This window comes from Bufo gargarizans, chromosome 5 (assembly GCF_014858855.1).
Source record: "Bufo gargarizans isolate SCDJY-AF-19 chromosome 5, ASM1485885v1, whole genome shotgun sequence".
Lineage (NCBI taxonomy): Eukaryota > Metazoa > Chordata > Amphibia > Anura > Bufonidae > Bufo > Bufo gargarizans.
The window spans coordinates 88,952,209-88,976,166 of record NC_058084.1 but is presented as its reverse complement, the minus strand read 5'-3'; the positions used below and the strand labels follow the sequence as shown (position 1 = coordinate 88,976,166).

Below are 23,958 nucleotides of genomic sequence, written 5' to 3'. Positions count from 1 at the left end.
AATCCCTTTCTGCTCCAGTGGTACCGCTTCTGTGGTCCTTGCCGGTCCTGCAACAATGATGTCACATGACCGCTGCAGTCAATCACTGACCTCCACATTAATCCTTGCATGTGAGGCATGTGACTGCGTAGATCAGTGATTGGCTGCAGCAGCCATGTGACTGATGTACGTGACATCATTGATGCAGAACTGGAGGGTGCCACTGGGGCGGCATGGGATAGACCAAGTGAGTAATTGTTGTTTTATGGCATTTCCTGTTCTTATGCAAAGTTTTTAAAATCCTGGAAAACCCCTTTTAGGGTACTCTCACACTAGCGTTATTCTTTTCCAGTATTGAAATCTGGTAAAGGGTCTCAATACTGGAAAAAAACGCATCAGTTTTGTCCTAATGCATTCTGAATGGAAAGCAATCCGTTCAGTATGCATCAGGATGTCTTCCGTTCCGTCTCTTGTACGGTATTTGACCGGACAAAATACCGCAGCATGCTGCGGTATGTTTTCCGACTAAAATCCCGGAACACTTGCTGGATTCGGCATTAATTTCCATAGAGATGTATTAATGCCGGATCCAGTACAAAGTGTTCCCGAAATTGCCGCATCACCTGTTTTCTGGTCTACGCATGTGCCAGGGTGTAGGAGGAGCAGGTTTCTCTTTTGATCTTTGAAAAAATGTAAATACCGGATTTGTTGTTCCGGATGAGACTGTTTCGGTATTTCACTGGATCCGTCTAAAAAAACAGCTTTTCGTTTGTGTACGGCTTGCCACAACTGCCTGCCGGATTCTAACAACGCTAGTGTGAAAGTACCCTAATACATCAGCAGCAAAGACCTTTCTCCTGTTCTGACAGTTTGCTACAATGTATCAGTACAAATAACTGCTGACTGCAGGATATTGATATATTAATATCAAGTGGGGTATAAAGATCGCCACTAGGGCCAGTGGCGTATTTAACCTCTAAAGGGGTTCTCTGGTTTTTGGTGACAATCCTCCTAGAGACAGGTATTTTTTTTTGTACAGCATTTTTCCTGCATTTCCTGTGGGCACCAGGATTAGGCAGTGCACTTGGTGATACCTGTATCCCGTGAAGACCGGGTCACTTATTCCTTTGCTATTACAATGTATCAGTGTTGGTACAATGTGTTGCTGAGTCACTGAGATTTCAAAAAAGTTTTGATATGTCATAGACATATTAAAAGTTTTGATTGATTCAGTCCTCTGACCTCAGTTCTGCATCAATCACTACAATGAGGAGAGAGAAGCCCTGAGATATTGTGCTCTCTCCTCGTTTAGCGATCGATGGAAGTCTCCCAGCTCAGACCCCCACCGATCGAAACTTTTCTGAATTTACAAGTGGACCAACATGCTTCCCTGCTCCCTTCCCCTTCCTTCATTGCCAGGGTAATGGGTTAACAATAGCCGTTTGTAGTGCATCCTGCAACATGCAGGTGCTTAATTGTGTCGTGACGAGCTAATGCCCACCCACAAAGGGAAGAAACTCCTCCAGATAAGTGAGCAAAAAAGTTTTAAAGCGGTTATCCAACCCCTATAATGCCCCCCAAAATGCCCGGGCACCTCATATAGGTTATACTTAACCCGCTCACAGTCACCCACATGGCTGCTCTGAATCTCTGCGTCGGGCAGATCAAACAACACGTGACGAGTGTTGGTGGTGGAGGGTGGCAGCCAAAAGCAGACCTCGACGGGGACGAGTCTCCCTATCATTGCAGAGATGCAGCGGCGGCCGTCTGGGCATCAGGAGCAACCCGTGTGCCCAGGAGCGGGGTAAGTATAACCTGTTTGAGATGAGGGGCCCGGGCATTTGGGGGGGGGGGGGGGGGGTCATTATAGGGGATGGATAACCCCTTTAAATTTTTGGGGATAACTGTTTTAAACTGGACCATCCCCTTAAGGAAATACCTTATTTTTATTTGCCGGGTGCAGAGCTTGCATATCATTGTGGAGTTGATGACAGCTTTGTGTGTAAATCCCATCACCTGGAGCTGGAAAGTTGTTGTCAGGGATGGCCCAGAATAGGGAGCTTTACCCCCTGTGGGATTGATTGCATGACAGGAAATGTGGTCACCTGGGGACCTGCCTTAAACATCAGCTATGATGCCCAATCCAGATTTTCCCAATGCATACGTTTACCTATGTAAGGATTCTGGCGATATTATATAGAGTAGCCTTTTTTTTTAATTTTATTTTTTTTAAGCAAAATATTCATTAAAACCATGCTGACCAATAGGGATATAATAAACTGCAAAGCACTGAGTTTTTTTTTGCAGTGGTGTTTTAAGACAGTTTCCTTGCATTTTTTGTCTATTGGTGTCATTTAATTTTTTTTTCAAATTGCAGCAATTTTTTTCCCCCTAGTGTTATCTCACAGACTTCTCATGTAGTGAAATAAATAAAGAAAAAAAAAAACCTGAACTGACTGAAAAAACCCTACCCCTTAAAAAAAAAGTTTAAAAAAGAATTACATTGACTTTCATGGTACTATTTGCAAGCCCAAAACACCTGTTTTCATGTTCTTGGTCTTGGACTCCTATAGTATTTCTGTTCATCTTTCCTGGTGCATGCGACCAGAGTAATAGACTGGTAGAGCACAGTCCATCAGGGCACTGGAATGTAGTCAGCAGCACCAGGCAGTGACCAGTCTACCTACGTGGGGTGACTATACGTCTGCAGGATGTGCCTGGATGTAGGAATGACTGGGAGTTGTGTTTACAGCTGACAACTATGCAAATCTGTAATGTGACATTTTTTCATGCAAGGCGGGTTTTTAAAGGGTTAGGTCATCTGCCCATGATGCGGATTTTCTTGCTGAAAAACCACAGCGTAATACAATACCAGCAAAGTGAATGGAATTTGACAAATCTCATGTACACTTTGCAGTTTTTTTTCCGTGCGGAAACTGACCTGTTGTGCAGTTTGTAAAATCTGCAGCTCGTCAATGGTTTGTGCGATTTCCGCACCTTCTGTAGAGCGATTTTCCCCATAGCCTTCAATAGGGTTGTTAAATCGAAAATTCACAACAAAAAATACACCAAAACAAAAATGTATATACTTTTTTGTGCAGATTTACTGCACACAAATCTGCACTGTGTGCAGGCAACCTAAGGACACCTTTTTTGGAAACCCGATGGGGCATAAGTGCTGCTCGGGGCGCTCTGAGCACAGCCAATGAAAGCTGATGGGGCAGTGTGTGGAGAGTGGATCCATAGAAAATATATGGGATCCATCTAACACATGCTTGAAAAGCCAAGCACAGCTGATAAAAGCCGAAGGTAGAGGTCCCTCTGAGCACTTTTCTATTTTTATTACAAAGCTTTTGGTACTCTTTAACAATACTATGACTATGGTTGTGGCAAAACAGTGTTTGTTTGTGTTACTACTGGGCTGCATCCCAAATACTGCAGTAACCCATTTGATTGGGGCCTTGTCATGTCTCTATATACTTTGTTAGAAGACGTTCTTTTGGCTAAAGTCTCCCTTTTAACCCTTTTTGCTGCCAAGACTGTTTTTGCACCTCTGGTAGCCAGGACAATTTTCAGTTTTAACAAGTATAAAAAAAAAAACTAAATTACAAAACTACCCCTTATAACCATATATTTTCTGAAAATAGACACCCAGCGCATTGTCAAAATGCCACTCAGAAGCTTATACTCACAGACACCTTCATGCAACTTTGCGTCATATTGCCATTTTTTATTAAAATTGAAAAAATGTTGAGATTAGTGGGTAAAAGCGTAACCCAAACAGAACATTATATGCTCCACACCTCCTAAAAATAAAGGTTTAATATTTTCAAAGTTACCTGCACATATCTTCATAAAATCACCAGAACTGGAAAGATCAAAAATCTGGTTTTAAGATGGAAATTTTTTAAACAATTAACATCCTATAAAATACAGGGATTACAGTCTGTTGTCAACAGATCCCCAATACCTATATATTTACTGAAAGCAGACAATTACCCCATATGTGACAATCAGAGAGCAAGTATGCTTTCTGACTGATGGAGAAGTGGCTTTATAGCATGTGCAGAAGTCCATGTTATCCTCCCCCTGGGGCATATACAGTCACACAGGGAGAGAGAAGCACTTCCCCACTGGCCCCTCCTCCTCCACGCCAGCTGACATCTCAGCAGGATTAAGTGGTGGCGGGCTGCTGTCTGCTGGCATGTCTCAGGCTGTGTAACAGCTAGAGATTCCTGCCAGGTCTTATTTTAAATTTGACAGTCTCAGCTTTAAAACAATATCAAGTTCGAGGCTCAGGGTCAGATATATGAAGCTTTCACTGAGACCCGCTTCTAGAGCCTGGAATTTGTTACACATCCTGAGATCCAGCCATCAGTAGTAAGGACGTATAAAGTACATCCTTGGCTTCTGAACTGCCACCATGCCAGGAAGTAGTACTAAGGGGTAGATTAACGAAAAATGGCTGCAAAGTATAAGTCTTTGTTGCCCATAGCAATCAATCACAGCACATTTTATTTTTATTTTTTTTGAAGAGCAGAATAAGGGTCCATTCACACGACTAGTCCATTTTGTGGACATGTTCTTGGGCCACAGAACGGACATACAGATGCAGACAGCACATGCTATGCCCCCGTTGAAATGAATGGGGTCCGCATGCTATCCGCAAAAAATGTAAATCGGATGCGGGACAAAAATATGGTTGTGTGAATGGACCCTAAGAAATGTAACCTTTGCTCTTGATTGATTGCTATGGGTAGCAAAGGCAGTTTATCTTTTAGACGGTTTCATAAATCCGCCCCTTAGAACATAACACTAGTGTATTATACTCACATCTATGTTTGTATCTGAGGTGTTCATGTTGATTTGTGCTTTACATTTCTATAGATACTCTTGTTTAGACAAAGAATGTGTCTGTCCGCCCCGGGGTCTGAATCCTGCTCCGACCCAGCACATGCCTTCAGGCTTTTAAAGCGAAGATCCAGCATTGGTTCACAATGAAATCTGACATTTTTGTCTTTCTGTTTTCCCCTTATTTTTTCGTTTCATGTTTACTCTGTGCTCTCTGTAAAGGAATCTATAGTTGCTACCTGGAAGCTGTCAGCAAGCTGCTGTTGATGGATCCATTATGTATCTGTTTAGTACTTTGAACACAAGAGGATGCTTGTGTTGTAGGTCTGATTGGCTCATTAACATGTTAAAGGGGACCTCTTACTACATTTGGGGCCATTAAACCACCAGCATGTCCTTATGCAACTGGGATTTAACTTTCTTAAGATGCCTCCCTTACAACCAGACACTTCTGTATTATGTCCTGTCCTATGCTTCATAGGCGCATGCGCCCAGAGTTGCCACACTTGCCTCCTGTAATAGGCAAGTTCGTCTACTACAGGGACCAGCAACCTCCGACACTCCAGCTATTGTGAAATTCTATTGAGAGTTCTGAGGGGAGCAGAGCAAATATGCATGCTGGGAGTTGTAGTTTCACAACAGCTGGAGTGCCGGAGATTGCCTACCCCTGTTCTACTGCATCATTCCAAAATAGCTGGTTGTGTCAGCGGCATCTTTTAGTATATGTTCACACATGGCAGATATACTGCAGAATTGCAGGGGCTTTAAATCCACTGTGTTGTACAGGGCCAAGAAAGGGGACGAGGGGGAAATGTGCAGCAAGATTTGCATGTGCCTGCGCCCTTAGAAAGCTGTACCCTAGCAGCGTAAGGATGTGTTGGCGGTTTAGTGGCCCCAAGCCTGGTGACCGGCTCCCTCTCCCTGCAGTCCAATTAGACTTGTTAATGGTCAGGTTAATGAGTCAAACTGTGCTGGGTATTCTCACAGGCCTTAATAGGAGTAAAAATAAATCCACAATGGGATCCATCACATCCGGGATCTTCAGAGAACACTATTTCTAGATGGCCCTTACTTAAAGGGAACGTGACACCGATTATATTTTTTCTGACAGTTAAAACCAGATAGCGACACATCTCCTGTTTTTATTTTCTGATTGTAGAATTTTTTTATTCTATTTACTGAACATGATTATGGGGCGTCCATCTTGCCTGACCTGTTCTTAACAGCATTTAGAGAGATGCTTTACCGCAGCCACCAAGGCCTTTACCCGGGCCGAAAATCCACCAGATAATCGCTAATGAGCATTCATTAGCGATAATCTAGCAGTGTGAAGGTGCAGTCACCTAAATGATCAGCAGATTGTGCCGTCTGAACAGCAAGTGCTGCCAGCAAACAACAAGTCTGTATGGGGACAAGCGATGGCATTAGTGATCAGTCCTTTACATACTGTGGAGGAGATCATGCATGTAATAGCAGCAGTCTCCTCCACTGACAAGCTGGCGATTGTTGGGAAGGTCCACATCCTTCCCAACAGTCGCCTGCAAAATTGGCCTGAGTAAAGGAGAATGGATAGGAGGGGACCTCGTTGACTTCTATAGGAGAGTTTTCTAGGCATGCTGTGTGACCTGTGCAGAGGTCAGGAGGGAGTAGATAAGCTGCGATACCATCAATTGTACATGGTGGAATCTGTGTTATCTATACAGAGGTGATAACTGTCATTCTAATCCAGCCTGTAATGATAAGCAGATAACAGTAGTGATCTGTACTTTAGCAGTATTATTAGCAGGTGCAAAAGCTGCAGGATTTTATGTTTATTTTTTCTAATATAGAGATTGACTTGAAAAATTAAATATTATACCAACAAACATTCTTTAAAATGATTTAAACAAACCATTTCTATATGCACAGTTAGGACATATGGACGCCATAGAGCAGTGATGGCTAACCTCTGGACCTCCAACTGTGGTGAAACTACGACTCCCAGCATGCTCCATTCATTTCTATGGAGTTCTGCGAACAGCCAAGCAAGTGTGTATTTTGGGAGTCGTAGTTTTGCCACAGCTGGAGTGCCAGAGGTTAGCCACCACAGTCATAGAGGGTTGCCCCCTGCTAGTATCAAGGCTCTGGCAGACCAGCCTGTCCATATATTACATGGCTGATATTAAGCGAGTAAGAAGACGCTGGGTTATGGCAGTATTTCTCAAGTATGACTACCAGAATTGTTTAACCTTTCTATGGAAGAAAATACAAATGTTCTCCTCAGAATTTATTGTTTGGGTTTTCAAAATGTTAAGATAATTTTTTATTTATTTTTTTTCTCCACAAAGCGCCCTGGAATATCAGCCATTTTCACTGAAACCACTCCTGCGACGTGCAATGGCAAACGAGTCCCTTGAGAAGTACAGACAAGCATACGTGGACTATAAGGTTGCCCTTCAGATAGACAGCGGGATGCAGCTGGCCAACGACAGTATCAACAGGTATGTCATTGAAGGAGCACCCTCCTGCCCTCTTCTGTTTTTCATCGTTGTCCATGCCTCCCGAGCCTCTGTAACCACACTGCTTATGATTATCGTAGCCATCAAGGGCACCAAGGACCTGGGGGAGCAAAGCCTCTGCCATGTAACAAAGCAACAGTACTATTAATATATATGGCAATGGTGTGAAACTCAATGCATTAAATTAACCTTATTTGCTGAAACTAGATTGCACACTTAGAGCATGTCCGCGTGGGAGTGATATGCTGCAGATTTTTTGCGCACAGTTTCTTGGCAGAAAGTCCACAGCATATCTGTCTTGTGACATACCCTTAGGCTACATGCACACGACAATCAGACATCACACGTCCGTTCTAAGACTAATGATAGCAGAAACACAAGGAAATGGTGCTCATAGTACCAGATATAAAAATATATATTTTATTGAGACATAATAAAATTACATGAATGAAAAAAACGTAAATATGATGCCAGTAAACAGGATGAAATGAGAGCAGAGGACAGAAAAGAAAGAGCGCCACCCGTGAGGAAGCACATAGGTCAAAAATACAAAGATCAATGAATCATAGGAACATACTGGGAACATACTGGGAACAGTGCCCAACCTATGAGAATGAACAGTAAAACAGATGTATATAGGTGAGACAGTGGTCAGCGCCCCCACATGGCAGTAGAGAATAGCATGTTAAACAATTGAAATGAAAGTAAACAACAGACCAACCATAAAGACCTGGTGTAGTCGGCACCAAGGTTGTGTTTGCCAGAAAGGGGCAGTGACAAGAGGACCAGAGCCCACCTAACAAAGACCGTGTGAAAATTATGTGACAGCAAAATTAAAAATAGTATTGAAAATACATAATTAATAAAGTGTAATGTGCAAAAGCAAATTGCATGGGATAAGACATGTATATCTCAAACAGAGAAAGAGCCGTGCAGTAATCAAATGCCACATGGTGTGGGCGTGTCGGCTGGACGCGGCTCTGCTGGATTTTCGCGCGCCAATGGACATGCACACCTGGGGATGAATGAGTATCGATCTTTCTATTGGTTGAGAGAGACCTTAAATATTAGATTCACAGTGATGGCGTTACCCCCTGACGAAGGCAAGCCGAAATGCGAGTTGGGGTAGCGCCATCCTGGGAAATTCAGCACACGGTCTTTGTTAGGTGGGCTCTGGTCCTCTTGTCACTGCCCCTTTCTGGCAAATACAACCTTGGTGCCGACTACACCAGGTCTTTATGGTTGGTCTGTTTACTTTCATTTCAATTGTTTAACATACCATTCTCTACTGGCACGTGGGGGCGCTGACCACTGTCTCACCTATATACATCTGTTTTACTGTTCATTCTCATAGGTTGGGCACTGTTCCCAGTATATTCCTATGATTCATTGATATTTTGTATTTTGTGACCTATGTGCTTCCCCAGGGTGGCGCTCTTTCTTTTCTGCTCTTATTTCATCCTGTTTATAGCATCATATTTACGGCTTTTTCATTCATGTAATTTTATTATGTCTCCATAAAATATATGTTTATATCTGGTACTATGAGCTCCATTTCCTTATGTTTCTGCTGTTGTACTCGGGAGCTTGTGCCGTGTTACCCTTCAAAGGTGTCCTTTGTGGTTATATTGGGTGGGCACTGTCCCTCACCCCTCCCTGGGACACCCTGGGTCGTCTTTTTTGTTTCTCGAAGACTAATGGTAGTCTATGAGGTTATTCACACTGCAGTATTTTTTGGGCGGCCAGTGAACAACGGACGTAAGAAAATAGAACATGTTCTATCTTGTCAGTTTTTCACTGACCGACAGCCCCCATACAATTGAATGGGTCTGTTTTTAACGTTCGTTTGTCAGAAAGGGATCAGTGAAAAAAATATCCGTTAAAAATGGACAGTTTATCCATTTTTAACTGACTTTTTTTTCACTGCCATGTACATGTAGCCTTAGGGTGCTGGCACACAGTGCAGTTCTGACATGCATTCAGGATGCAGTGTTTTATTGTAGCGAGCTGAAATTAATTAATTTCAGCTATGCAGAACACCGGGGTTTAAACTAAACTGCATGCCCACATTCGATTTTTTTTTTTTTTTTTTTTTTTTTTTTTTTTTTAAATCTTCCTCTTGGCTGCAAATCCAGGAAGGTCAATGTTTTTGTCCACAAGGTGTTTCCACAGTTTCTTCTTCTTTCTCCAGAAGTTTTCATGTTTGGAATCGGTTGGGCTCCAAGAGGTCAGATCACCCCCAATCATAATGGGATAGCTTTATCTTCGAATATGCCATCACCTTATAAATTTAGTTTTTTTTGCATCGGTTCCTATGCAGTAAAAGTGACTTGTGTTCTTCATTATGATTAGTGCAATACCACATTTATATAGTTTTTTCTTAAAGGGGTTTTCCCATCACATACAATGGGGGCATATCGCCATTGTCTGATAGGTGGGGGTCTCGCCTCTGGGACCCGCACCTACAAGGAGAATGGAGCGGGAGAGTTGTGGCTGGAGGATCCTGGGTTTCCTGGGGTCCGGCCACCACCAAGCGCTGCTCCCCGCTGCTCCCATTCATTTCTATCGGGCCGACGGAAATAGTCAAGCACTGGCATTTTCAGCAGCCCGATAGAAATGAATGGAGGGCGGCTGCTTTCCCCGCTCCGTTCTCCTAGCGATATGCCCCTTGTCTGTGATGGCAAAAGCCCTTTAATTCTATTTTTTTCTTTTTGGCATATTCTGCCCCCTTTTGTTTTGGAAGTGAAGGGACAAAAAATTGCGAATTGGCCATCTAGGTTCTTTTTCTGTTACGACATTTACCGTACAGGATGAACACGTTTAATAGTTTTGGTGTTTTCAGATATGACTATCTCCATGATGTTGTTTTTTTATTATTATTATTATTATTATTATGGGGGAATAGTGGGTAATTCGAATTTATTTTTATTTTTTTATATATTTTTTTAAAACTTATATTTTTTTTTTAGCCCTCCTAGGGGACCTGAGTGTGCAATTATCAGATTGCTTTTTCCTACAGACTAATGTAATTTTAATACATTAGTGGAAAGGAAATGCAGTATATTCCAATGCAAGGCTGCCACCTGCAGTTCTACGTTGGAATATACCTCAAGCTCCAGCCTATCACTACCAAGCAGCAGCTTCCTCGGTCTCTGCACAGAAAAGATGCCGCAGATGCTGTGCTCACAATTGACCATGACATCTGTGGGGTTAAATGTCTGCATTCTGCGCTATCAACAATCGCACACATTAGCATTGCGAGTCAGCTGTTTAAAACAGAATCTTGGCGGGTTTGACCATTTTTAAAGACTGGACTTGCGCACGTACAGCAAAGGTCTGTAAAGGGTTAAACTGGACAGTATACTCATTCTTCGGTTCAGCAGACTTACTATGTGCCAGTTTCTCATTCTGGCACTTGCTCTCTATCATTGCCCACTGTAAATCTGCTGCTGATTACTCACCAATCGATGGTTCATGTGGCACCAGATATCACCATTTATCCGCAGCACATCATCCCTTGTTAAAAAATATGCTGCTGACAATATGCAGACTTGGGATCAACGATCGTAGTAGTGATCACTGGCTCCCCATTTAGTTTGCATCAGGCCATGTAAACGTGAGTGTCGATCAACTGGTGCGGAGTGATTCAGTGTTGAAATTGCCTTGTGTGAATGGACTCTTAGGCTGGTTTGACACGTGCGTTCTGGGGATCCAGCAGGCAGTTCTCTCTAGATCTTATGCTATTGATATATTAACACTTTTTTTTTTGTTTCCAGGATTTCAAGAACATTAATCGATCTAGATGGGCCCAGCTGGAGAGAGAAACTTCCCCAGATCCCCTCAGTGCCTGTGTCCACCCAAATACAGCATCAGGAAAAGACCACGGCAGCCACAAATAATGGCCATTCAGACAGTGGTGCAGGTATAAGGCAATGCTGATAGTACACTGCTCCACTACATTGTGACTTGCACTGGCCGGTCTCGGCTTCATCATCCTCATCATCATCATCATTGTTTTATTTAGTTTTTAAGACAATTTTGAAGGAACTATAAAATTTGGGAATTCCATTTTAATATATATAATGTAAAGGAAATTCCGGGGGAGTCCTCTGTTCAGGATCCTCATCTTTTGGCCAGAGTGGAAAATGGTTACCAGGAGCGTCTCTCTGGAGGACCTGTCCTGCATTACATAGACATCCCATTGATATGAATGGACGCTGTGTAATACTTAATTTCTGCTGCAGTGAAATGAAACCCTTACTGCCAGGTTTCTCTACAGATAACAGCTGATCTCTATGGGCCTCAGCTGGGGGACACTGTGATCTGCTTAGTGCCAAGGGACCCTTCTGATAAGTAGGAATTGTCCAAGGCAGAGAGCCCCTTGAAGCAAAACAGTTATTATTTTTGGGTATCTAGAACAAACATGGTAAATTCTCCATGTTTTATCCAGCAGTGAAAATAATGTTATAAAAGCTTTATCAATAGTAGGAGTAATGTCATCCTGACTGTACATTAGAACGGTATAAGAAGTCACCAGTGATTTCCAAGAATGTATCCAGCTGGCAGAACTCCAAGATAAGACCACTTGTAATGTTCTTTAGAAGTTATAGCTGGAGGAGGTACATAATTCCTGATACTGGAATTCTCAGCTGCTACAGAACTTTTTTTTTATTTGAAAAGTAAGGTCGGAATTCCTAGCCACCATTCATTGATATGAAAAGCTGACACAAATAAGACCTGTGCGGATGATGTTTTAAAGACTTTTTCCAGGACTTAAAGGCTATGGGCACCTTCAGGGCAATTTTTAAATGATTACATTTAATTCATTTTAGGATAAAATAGTTTTTTCAATTGTTCTTTATAAAAAAATACGTCAGCAGTTTTTGTGATACATGTGATTAAAAATCAGTCTATTTGCAGACTGTCCCTCCTGAGCTTCATCAGAATTTATAGCTAATCAGACTAATAAGAATATAGCTTAAATGAGGTCAGGAGATCAGAGGTTAGGCTTCACATGAGCTGTCAGCTGACAGAACTCAGAAGGGATAACCGCATGTATCACAAAAACTTCTGAAAATGTATAATAAAGACTAAATCAAAAAATGAATAAAAAGCCACAAAGATGTCCACAGCCTTTAAATATTGATGTCCTTTCTGAACACTAGGTCATCACTGTTAGATTGGTGGGGGTCTGACTCCCGGAAACCCCACTGATCAGCTGTTTGAAGGGGACACAGCGCTTTGGTATACTGTGAAGAGGCTGCAGAGCTCACCAATCAGTCACTTGAATGGGACTGAGATGCAGAAAGGCCATGACGTGACTTCACAGGCTGAGGAAGAGGCAGCAGTGCTCATGCCATGGTCCCTTCCTGATCAGACTCCTGCTAGTCAGGTATTGATGATTCATCCTGACTAGTGATGAGCGAAACGAGCTTTGCATGTTACATCCTTAGTTGCTTCGTTCAGAACTTCGTATTAATACTGTAAGAAGATTTTTCTCCGTACAGTGTTAAAATGTATGGGCTCCGATGAGCCGACGTTAATTATTCACGAAGTCGCGTTTGACTTCGTTGAATAACTTCGGTAGTTGGAAACCACTTTAAAACTTGAAACCGAACTCTGCTTTGTTTCCGAGGTACCAAGTTTTAAAGTGGTTTTCCACTTTAAAAATCAATTACTGAAGTTATTCAACGAAGTCACGCGCAACTTCGCAAATAACTAACTTCGGCTCATTGGAGCCCATACATTTTAATACTGTACGGAGACGGATTTCCGTGCTGTATTAATCCAAGGTTTTAAACGAAACGACTACGGATGTAACATGCAAAGCTCGCTACGCTTATCACTAATCCCAACGATAGGCCATCGAAATTTAACTCCCAAGTTTAATTTATTATTATTATTTTATTTTTAATGTCGGTGCAGAAGGTACTGCCATTTATTCACCCCTCCCTCTTTGCAATCTGGTTCACAAACCAAGGTCTTAGGGGCCACTTTGAATGCATGTATGTATGTTTCATACATGCATTTCTACAGTGAATCTGTGAACAACCTGCATACACCAAAGTATATAGGTGCAGTGCATCCATAGACTCACTGTATGTGTACAAAAGGACCCGTCATATCCCATGACATATCTGCTGTACAGAATACATGAAATACCCGTTCTGAAGCACCGTTACTTTTTCACCTTCTTTGAATTGTTGGTTAGTTTGTCTGATTTTGTCTGTACATGTCCCCTCTGATTTGTGATGTGCTATGGAATATTTTGGCGCTATCTGAATAAAGTTAATTCATATCTAGGGTTCAGTGGACCCGGGGATGTTCGGGTTTGCTGGATTCGGCCGAACTTTGGGTAAAAGTACGGGTTCGGGACCCGAACTTAACCCGAACCCCATTGAAGTCGAAGGGGACCCGAACTTTGGGGCCACTAAAATGGCTGTAAAATAGTCATAGTAAGGGCTAGAGGGCTGCAAATGGTAGCAAAATGGGACAGTAAGGCGGTAAGAGCAGGACAGTTGCCTTGCAAACAAATGTGGTTAGGGAAATTACTTAAAATAACATGGAATAGAAAAAAAATAATAATCTTGAACTAGGAGGCGGAGGTCAAAGTGGAGTAGGGGGTGGAGTAGGAGGAGCAGGAGGTAGCCAACACTGTTTTTTTTTTTTTTTATAAATTTGGGAAGACCCCAAAACATTGGAAAATAGAAAAGAGAATGCAAAGAGAAAGTGCACTGGAGTATAACAATGGCTGCTTAGTGCCGGTATACTTGTCTATTCAGTACAAGGTATGGACAAGTCCTGTGGGATCCATGCCTGGTTCATTTTAATGAACATGAGCTTGTCCACCTTGGCTGTGGACAGACGGCTGCGCTTGTCTGTGATCACCCCTTCTGCCGTGCTAAACACACGTTCGGACAATACACTGACCGCAGGGCAGGCCAGCACCTCCAAGGCGTGAAGGGCAAGCTCAGGCCATGTGCCCAATTTGGAGACCCAGAAGTTTAAGGGGGCAGAACCGCCATTCAATACGTGTAGGCGTGTGCACACATACTGAAATGCTGCCTCCTGCGGTTCCGTATCAGCTGATGGTGCTGGTTGTTGTGGCGTGCTGACAAAGCTTTTCCACATTTCGGCCATGCTAACCCTCCCTTCTGAGATGCTGGCGGTGCCCCAGCTGCGTTGGCGACCTCTTCCTCCTCCTCTGCCTTCGCCTTGTGCTTTACTGTGCCCCCGCTGTCAGGTGGGAATGCCATCAGCAGCGCGTCTACCAGCGTGCGCTTGTACTCGCGCATCTTCCGATCACGATTACGCTCCAGTGACGGAATTAAAGATGTCCTTGTAGAGGGGATCCAGCAGGGTGGCTATCCAGTAATCGGCACTAGTTAGAATGTGGGCAACGCGGCGGTCGTTGAGCAGGCACTGCAGCATGTAGTCTCTCATGTGTGCCAGGCTGCCCAGAGGCAACAACAAGCTGTCCTCTGTGGGAGGTGTATCGTCTGTGTCCTCTGTATACCCCCAGCCACGCTCCATTGATGCCCATAAGCTGCTTTGGGTGCCATCCTGCTGTGAACACTGATCCTCATCCTCATCCTCATCATCATCATCATCATCATCCTCATCCTCATCCTCATCCTCCTCCTCAAGAACTGTGTCCTGGCTGGACAGTTGTGTACCTTGCCTCTGTTGGTGCAAGAACCCACCCTCCGAGCCACTTGTGAATGACTGGCCTGATAACCGTGAAAATGACTCCTCCTCCTTCTGTGCCACATCCTCTTACATCATCGCCCAAAGCATTATTTCAAGGAGACATAGAAGTAGGATCGTAACGCTGAGGATGGCGTCATCGCCTCTGGCAATGTTGGTGGAGTACTCGAAACAGTGCAACATGGCACATAGGTCCCGCATGGAGGCCCAATCGGTGGTGAAGTGGTGCTGTTCCGCAGAGCGACTCATCCGTGCGTGCTGCAGCTGAAACTCCACTATGGCCTGCTGCTGCTCGCACAGTCTCTCCAGCATGTGCAAGGTGGAGTTCCACATTGTGGGTATGTCGCATATGAGGCGGTGAGCGGGAAGGCCGAAGTTACGCTGCAGCACAGACAGGCGAGCAGCAGCCGGGTGAGAACGCCGAAAGCACCCAGAGACAGCCCGCACTTTCTGCAGCAGCTTTGACATATCGGGGTAATTTTTCAGGAACCTCTGCACCACCAAATTCAGCACATGCACCAGGCAAGGGAAGTGCGGTCAAAATGGCTAGGTCCAGAGCTGCTACGGGATTTGGCCCATTATCGCACACCACTAGGCCGGGCTTGAGGCTCAGTGGCACCAACCACTCATCGGTCTGTTGTTCAAGGCCCATCCACAGCTCCTGCGCGGTGTGGGGTATTTCCCCCAAACAGATGAGTTTCAAAACAGCCTGCTGTCGTTTCCCCCCTGGCTGTGCTGAGGTTGGTGGTGAAGGTGTTACGCTGACCGGATGAGGAAGCGGAGTAGGAGGAGAAAACGAGAAACGTCCTGCAATCCTCGGTGGCGGAAGGACATGTGCCAAACTGCTATCCGCCTCAGTCCCAGTCGCCACTGCATTTACCCAGTGTGCAGTTTGGGAGATATAACGTCCCTGCCAGTGCTTACTGGTCCACGTATAGGTGGTTATGTGGACCTTGCCACAGATGGCGTTGCGCAGTGCACACCTGATTTTGTCTGCCACTTGGTTGTGCAGGGCAGGGCTGGCTCACCTGGAAAAGTAGTGGCGGCTGGGAACCACGTACTGTGGGACAGCCACCGCCATATGGTTTTTAAAAGTCTGTCTCCACCAGATGGAATTACAGCATTTCAAAGGCCAGGAATTTTGAAATGCTGGCATCCAGAGACAGGGATCGCTGGTAGGTAGGGGGGTACTTCCTCTTTCTCTCCAGTGTTTGGGAGATGGACATCTGAAAGCTTCCATGGGACATTGTGGAGATGCTTGGTGACTGTTAAGGTGGTGGAGTTGGTGGTGTTGCTGCCACATCTGTTTGCGGGGTGGCAGATGGCACTGTCACTCCAGAGGGGGGAGGAAGAGGCCGAGACAGCAGCAGAAGAGGGACCAGGAGGAGCCTGAGATCTTTTGTGGTTTTTGAGGTGTGTACTAAACTGCAGCTCTTGCTTTGCATTTAGATGCCTGGTCATGCAGGTGGTGCTCAGGTTTAGAACATTTATGCCTCGCTTCAGGCTCCGAGTGCACAGTGTGCAAACCACTCGCATCTTGTCGTCAGCACATTGTCTGAAGAACTGCCACGCCAGGGAACTCCTTGTAGCTGGCTTTGGTGTGCACAGTCCCTGGGTGCAGTGGGCAGTAGCAGGCGTACTGGCTAGGGAACGGCCACTCTGCTTTTGCACCCTGCTCCCTCTTTTGCTGTGTGGCTGGCGCTATGTGACCACCGTCTCTTCCTCCAAACTACATAGGTCACTTACATGACCATGATTCCATGTAGGGTCTAGGACCTCATCATCCTCCACATCATCTTTCACCCACTCCTCATCCCTGCCCTCCTTGCCGGTCTGCACACTGAAGAAAGCCGCAGCAGTTGGCACCTGTGTTTTGTCGTCATTATCAGAGATGTGCTGCGGTGGTCCTCCCATGTCCACATCCTGAAACATAAGTGGTTGGGCATCGGTGCACTCAATCTCCTCCACTTCTGGGGCAGGGCTCGGTGGATGGGCCACAGAAACCCTGCTAGCAGAGTCATCAAAATGCAGAAGAGACTGCTGCATGACTTAGAGCTCAGACTGCCTAGCTGATTTGCAAGGGGGCGAGGTGAAAGACAGATGCCCATGGGCTGCAGGTGCCAACTCTGCGCTTTCAGCAGGGGACTGGGTGGGAGACAATGTGATGGAACTGGAGGCACTGTCAGCCACCCAAACTACTACCGCCTCTACTTGTTCTGGCCTCACCATTCGTACACCAGTATTCGGGCCTACAAAATAACGCTGAATGTCGCCTACGAAGGTGTTTCATTTGTGCGTGTAGCTGGCACAGATCGACCACGTCCTCTACCTGCAACAGGAGCTCCACCAGCAGGGCCACGTCCCTTATTTGACGCTCTCCTCATTCTATGAGGTCACCCACCGAACTAACAGACGGATTACCTATATTACATGTTTCTCACACAAACAATTAGTATATGTCACCCACTGATGTAACAGACGGATTAACTATTATATTTTTGTGTCAGGGGTACAAAGATGGTGCATTACACCTACAAAAAAATCACTATAGGTCACCCACAGAATAAATAGGCAGATGAGATTCCTAACACTTTCCCTCACTCCAGCTGCCTCCTGTCCCTGCACTATTCAGAGCTGATGGGCGGTGCTACACGTGATCCAGCTTATACAGAGGCTGGGTCACATGATGCACCGGCCAATCACAGCCATGCCATTAGTAGGCATGACTGTGATGGCTTCTAAGTGTTCACAGCTTAAAGGGGTTCTCCAGGCTTAACCTTTTTTGGGGTAGTAAAAGCTAACCTTTGGAGGAAAGATTATTGGTCCCATACTTGCCTTCCTGAGTGCAGCCGTTCTTGAGATCTGCCTCCCGGTCACGTGGTCCCCCCCCCCATGCCTTTTCTTTGCTTCCGGCCGAAGTCCGTCTTCCTGTCTTCTCTTCCTTTTTTGAGCAGGAGACGGATCATCACGAGTGACGTCACCTCCTCCTGCTGAAGAAAGCATCGGGCGTTTGTCTTCAGTCAGCACGCGAGCGCACTATGCTGAATGCTAGTGCGCATGCGCAGGATTGCCGGACGCTCTTTGCAGTGTACAGGCTTCTTTGTGAAGCCTGTACTGACTCCTGCACAGCATGATGTAAGCGCTGTTCAGGAGTGACAGCATAGCCATCAGCCACAGTGGCTGATGGCTATGCTGTGGATCTCACTGGGGGCACTGACTGGCACATGGGGGGTGCTGTGGAACTGTGGATGGCACAGTGGATGGCACAAGGGAGCACTGGAATTGATGGCAAACAAGGGGGCAATGGATGGCACAATGGGGACACTGCATGGCAAACAGGGCCGCACTGCATGGCACAAGGGGGCAATGGATGGCACAAGGGGGCACTGCATGGCACAATGAGTGCAATGGATGGCACAATGAGTGACACTGGATGGCACAGGGGGCAATGGATGGCACAATGGGGACACTGAATGGCAACAGGGGCACTGGATGGTAAACAACTGAGTATAAGTGATAGGGCTCGTGCTCAGAACCGTATCTGTTTTGCGGTCTGCAAGTCGCGGATCCACTTTTTTTTTGCAGACCTATTGAGTTCTATGGGTTTTAGATCTGCATTATGAGGACCAGAATAGGACATGTTCTTTCTTTTGCAGAACTGACATACGGATGTGGAAAACACATGGACACCATCAGTGTGTTTTGTATATCTGTATGTCAGTTCCAATAAAGACAGAACATGTCCTATTCTGGTCTTCAAAATGAGGTCCTCGAATTCATAGAACTCAATGGGACTGCAAAAAATGCGGATTGCAAAATTGATACGGTCGTGTGCATAAGGGTTTAGATAAACAGCTCAGCAGGCAGGATCATACAAGATAGGCTTAGATACACAGCTCAGCAGGCTGTGTCATACAAAATGGGATTAGATACACATTTTAGCACTCTGTATCATAGAAGATGGGATTAGATGCACACTTCAGCAGGCAGTATCATAGAAGATGCCTGGGATTAAATACACAGTTCAGCAGGCAGTATCGCACACAACAGGATAGGATTAGATACACAGTTCAGCAGGCAGTATCGCACACAACAGGATGTGTATCAGGCACACATACAGGATAGGATTAGATACAGATGTGATTGGATACGCTTGCTGATTCCAGCTGTTTCACACTCTGGAGTTAGGCTACTTTCACACTAGCGTTCGGCTGTCCGCTCGTGAGCTCCGTTTGAAGGGGCTCACAAGCGGACCCGAACGCTTCCGTCCAGCCCTGATGCAGTCTGAATGGATGCGGATCCGCTCAGACTGCATCAGTCTGGCGGCGTTTAGCCTCCGCTCCGCTCAGCAGGCGGACACCTGAACGCTGCTTGCAGCGTTTGGGTGTCCGCCTGGCCGTGCGGATCCGTCCAGACTTACAATGTAAGTCAATGGGGACGGATCCGTTTGAAGATGCCACAATATGGCTCAATCTTCAAACGGATCCGTCCCCCATTGACTTTCAATGTAAAAGTCTGGACGGATCCGCTCAGGCTAATTTCACACTTAGCTTTTTTTTGCCAATATAATGCAGAAGGATCCGTTCTGAACGGAGCCACCGTCTGCATTAATATGATCGGATCCGTTCAGAACGGATCCGATTCAACGCTAGTGTGAAAGTAGCCTTAGTGAGGGAAGAGCCTGTGGACGGTCAGTGATGGGATTAGCTACACTGCTCAGCAGGCTGTATCACACAGGATAGGATTAGATACACATGAGGGCAGAGCCTGTGAACGATCAGTAATGGGATTTAGACACTGGGTGAGAAGTAGATTCATGTCTGGGTGTAGATAGACACAGCAGTTATAGATGGAGTAGCTGCATGGTGAGGGGTGTTAGGCGCACATAAAATGTTTTGATTTTGGGACCAGACAACCACTTTAAAAGCTTGTTGATTGGCTGCCCTGCAACCTTTCAACAAGATTTATTAAATCACTGAACCCGAACTTTTCTGGAAAAGTCCAGGTACCCCAACCCGAACTGTTCGGTACGGACCCGAACTTTACCATTCTGGTTTGCTCAACACTATTTGTATCCATAATAAATACTTTCATCCTGCCTAATACGTCGAGCATTTTCATGTGTGTGAAGACACAAGATACAACAGTACCAGGGATGGACGCTCCTCACATTTATTTATACAGTCAGGTGTCTGCCATTATGAAAATATCTAGAACTTCCCCATATTTCCTAGGTTGTGCTGTCACCATCTTCTGGGACCCCCACTGATTCTGAGAATGAAGGGGATGCAGTGATAATTCTGCCCACCAGCCCCTGTCTAGCGAAGACCCCAGTCACACAACCGTATTTTTGGTCCGCATCCAATCCACGTATTTTGCAGATCTTATGTGGATCCATTGATTTCAATGGGGCCGCACAAAATGCGAACAGCAAATAGTGTGCTGTCTGCATCCGGAAATCCGTTCCGTAGCCCCACAAAAAAATGACCTATTCTTGTCCATTTTCCGACCAAGAATTGGCATTGTTACAGTGGGACAACAAAAAAAGCGGACGGATGCAACACTAGCGTCATCTAAATTTTGCGAATACACACGGTCATGGGAATGCCCTCTGACTGTGCGGGGGACTGCTGTGTGGCCCCATTCAACTGCATTGCTTTGCTTCGGAGAGACGAGTGTAGTCAGGCATCCGATATTGACCCCATAACTTTTCTAACCACTGGTCCTTCTTTCGAAGATGGCTTTTTTTTCAGATCTGGTATCCCTCGTGAAGATTTACGAAGACAATCAGAGCCGATATGTAACATGCCTTTATTATCTGTATCCTAGGTAAATCCATAGAGGAGAGGTTCCTGTCCCTGAAACAGGAGGGGAACGATCGCGTGAAGAAGTGTCAGTACAGAGAAGCAGAGAAGAAATATACGGAGTGTCTACAGTTGAAGCCAGAGGAGTGCGCCCTGTACACCAATAGGTGAGGATGACGCGCCACCTGCACTTGCTGTGACCACACGTTTTGGGTTGTTGTGACACATTCAGCAGCTTTTTCCTTGTGGTCACAAACCTCCAACTGTTAGTGTAACAAGAAAAATGCAGTTGTGTCATCATGACTTCAGACATGTTATGTAGGGTGGTCTCTGGTTCTGTACTCATGTACCATACCCCGGCAGTATATGTAAGAATATGCAAAGCTGGATAAAAAGACACATCAGAGCGAGTGCACACCTATCCCATGATGAGATAAGAAAATGCTGCCTGATACCACCATGGGTTCTCCGCTAAATCCTTATGGGTCCTTCATGGTCCTGATATGATTTATACAATCTGACCAACCCTAGCATCACTGACAATCTGTTTTTACGGAAAATCTAAAAGTGGCCCCATGCTGTAGGCGGACCTCTAATAACATGGTACAGCAGAAGATACCACCCAAGCAGAACCAACTACCGCGGTGCAGCACAAAATACTGCCGCCCTTGCCGCCTTCTCACTGTTTACCGCAGGCCCAGTGACGTCACGACTTGTATCACTGGCCTGGGCGTGGCTAAGCTCAGTTCCCTTTGAACAGAGCTTATCCCAGCCCAGGCCAGTTGATACTAGTCGTGACGTCACTCGGCCAGCTGTAAACAGTGAGAAGGCCGCGGCGCTGCTGGAGCGCCGCTGCTGGAGCACCGCTGCCTTCGCAAACAGCTGATCGGCGAGGGTCGCAGGTGTCGGACCCCCGCCGATGAGATGCTGATGATCTATCCAGAGGATAGAGCATCAGTTTAAACAAAGTGCAGAACCCCTTTAACAAACCTTCACAATTTATTACCTTCACAATAAATTCCCCCCTTTGTCTAGAAAAACTACCCCAGTTTTCCTCCCCCACCACCTACTGGAGTAGGTTTGTGTCTTTTTAAAACGTCTTTGTCATAAATCTGGAGCAAAGTTTATTAACATGGCTAGCCATGACCATCTTCTCACCCGTTTTTTATAACTGGAGTGAATGGTTCAAAAACATTCACAATATTTTTGGGCGTGACCCTTCCCCCCCAAAAGTCGCAAATCTGCTATTTTGTGACTTTTTAAAACGAGTGTGCTGCAGTCATGTTTTGTCCACCAAGAGTGGCTGTGATTAACGCCTGCAGTTATGTAATGTCACATTACGTGGTCAGAAGACACGGAGAGGGCCACAGTGGGCAATGGAAGTATATTCGAGAAGTTTTTGTAAGCTACTGGATGGGTTTAACATTGAGATCAGGGGGAGCTGTATAAATCCATCCAGTATGCTTCCTCTATTTAAACTTCTCTTTTAACCCTAAAGCCTCATACACATGACCGTATCCATTTTGCAGTTCACAAACCGTGGATCGGCAAAATACAGATACCAGCTGTGTACATGCCACATTTTTCTTCTAGAACTGGCTATTCTTTTCCGCAAAACGGACAAGCGAAGGACCTATTCCGTAATGTGCGGAACGGCCACACGGATGCGGACAGCATGTGGATGATATCCAAGTGCTGTACATATTTTTTGTTGACCCAAATAAATATATGGGTTTGATCCACAAAAGATGCTGTGGTCGTGAGCATGAGGCCTATAGCTGCGATTAGGAGTTCTGTATTAAACAAATGCAGCTTTGAGCCCCATAAAGAAATAGCATGAAAATAATCGGCACCGACAGTCGGACTTCTTCAGATAAAAAGGACATTATCGAATGAGAAGTACAATTTAATTATGGGCTGAACAACATGAAACCCCATAGTTTTGGGTAAGGAGTGATGGGTGACATTGCACAAGTTTATAATCATCCAGTTACTTTTTATTTTGTTTATATTTTACGTGCGGATCACAGACAAATGGCGCCTTTTAGCTGAGCCCACACTTTCTTTTGCAGAGCCCTGTGCTACTTGAAGCTGTGCCAGTATGAAGAGGCCAGGCAGGACTGTGAATGTGCCCTGCAGAGGGATGCTTCCAATATCAAAGCCTTGTACAGACGGGCTCAGGCCTACAGAGGATTAGAGGTAAATGTGGGGATATCAACTAACAAAACACTAGCACGTGGCCGCCTCCGAATTTCTGCCACACAAGCGACTTGTTCTCTAATCTGGTTTAGTCATCTGCCCATTGACATTGCTGCGGTCAGAGCAGTGGTGGCGACATGGGCAGGCGAAGTCACCGAGCTATAAAAAAAAAAAAAAAAAAGATATAAAACGGCATGTCGGGGTGACTTTTCTCCCTTGATTCATTGGTGCCTTGTTTTTAAAGGGGATCTGTCAGCAGATTTGTCCCTATGACACTGGCTGACCTGTTGCATGTGCGCTTGGCAACTGAAGGCATCTGTGTTAATCCCATGTTCATAAATGATATTTTAATATATATATATATATATATATATATATATATATATATATATATATACATACTGTAATTGAGCCTCTAGGAGAAACGGGGGCGTTACCATTACACCTAGAGGCTCTGCTCTCTCTGCAACTGCTGTGCCCTCTCCACTTTGACAGGGCCAGGGGGTATACGTCATCACACCTGGCCCTTTCAATCAAAGTGCACAGGGCACAGCAGTTGCAGAGGGAGCAAAGCCTCTAGGTGTAACGGCAACGCCTCCCTTGCTCCTAGAGGCTCATTTGCATATATTAAAACATAATTTTTCTCAGCAATGCAGACACATATGAACATGGGACCAACACAGACGCCTTCAGCTGCCAAGTGCACATGTAACAGGTCAGCCGGTGTCATAGGTACATATCTGCTGACAGATGGCGTTTTAAGGGGTTGTACACATTTTGCAATCCTGTTAGAACAGTGCTTCTGAAAAAAGGCCGCTCACAGCTTGTCCCCCTACTGGGACCTCGACCAGCTGTCAACAACGCAGCAAGTGTTTCATTTCCCTACAGTGCCACCACAGGAACAATGAAGCATTGCATAA

General features: G+C 45.2%; 1 protein-coding gene across 2 annotated transcripts in view; it reads left to right on the top strand.

The window, feature by feature from the left end:
• SPAG1 (sperm associated antigen 1) overlaps window positions 1–23,958 on the top strand; it is a 126,430-nt gene that overhangs the window by 79,837 nt on the left and 22,635 nt on the right. For both annotated transcript variants that reach the window (XM_044292842.1, XM_044292843.1), the window contains 4 exons: window positions 7,158–7,310; window positions 11,105–11,250; window positions 20,865–21,006; window positions 22,912–23,038. In XM_044292842.1, coding sequence (XP_044148777.1) covers window positions 7,158–7,310; window positions 11,105–11,250; window positions 20,865–21,006; window positions 22,912–23,038 — 568 coding nt within the window. The remainder of the gene's footprint in view (window positions 1–7,157; window positions 7,311–11,104; window positions 11,251–20,864; window positions 21,007–22,911; window positions 23,039–23,958) is intronic.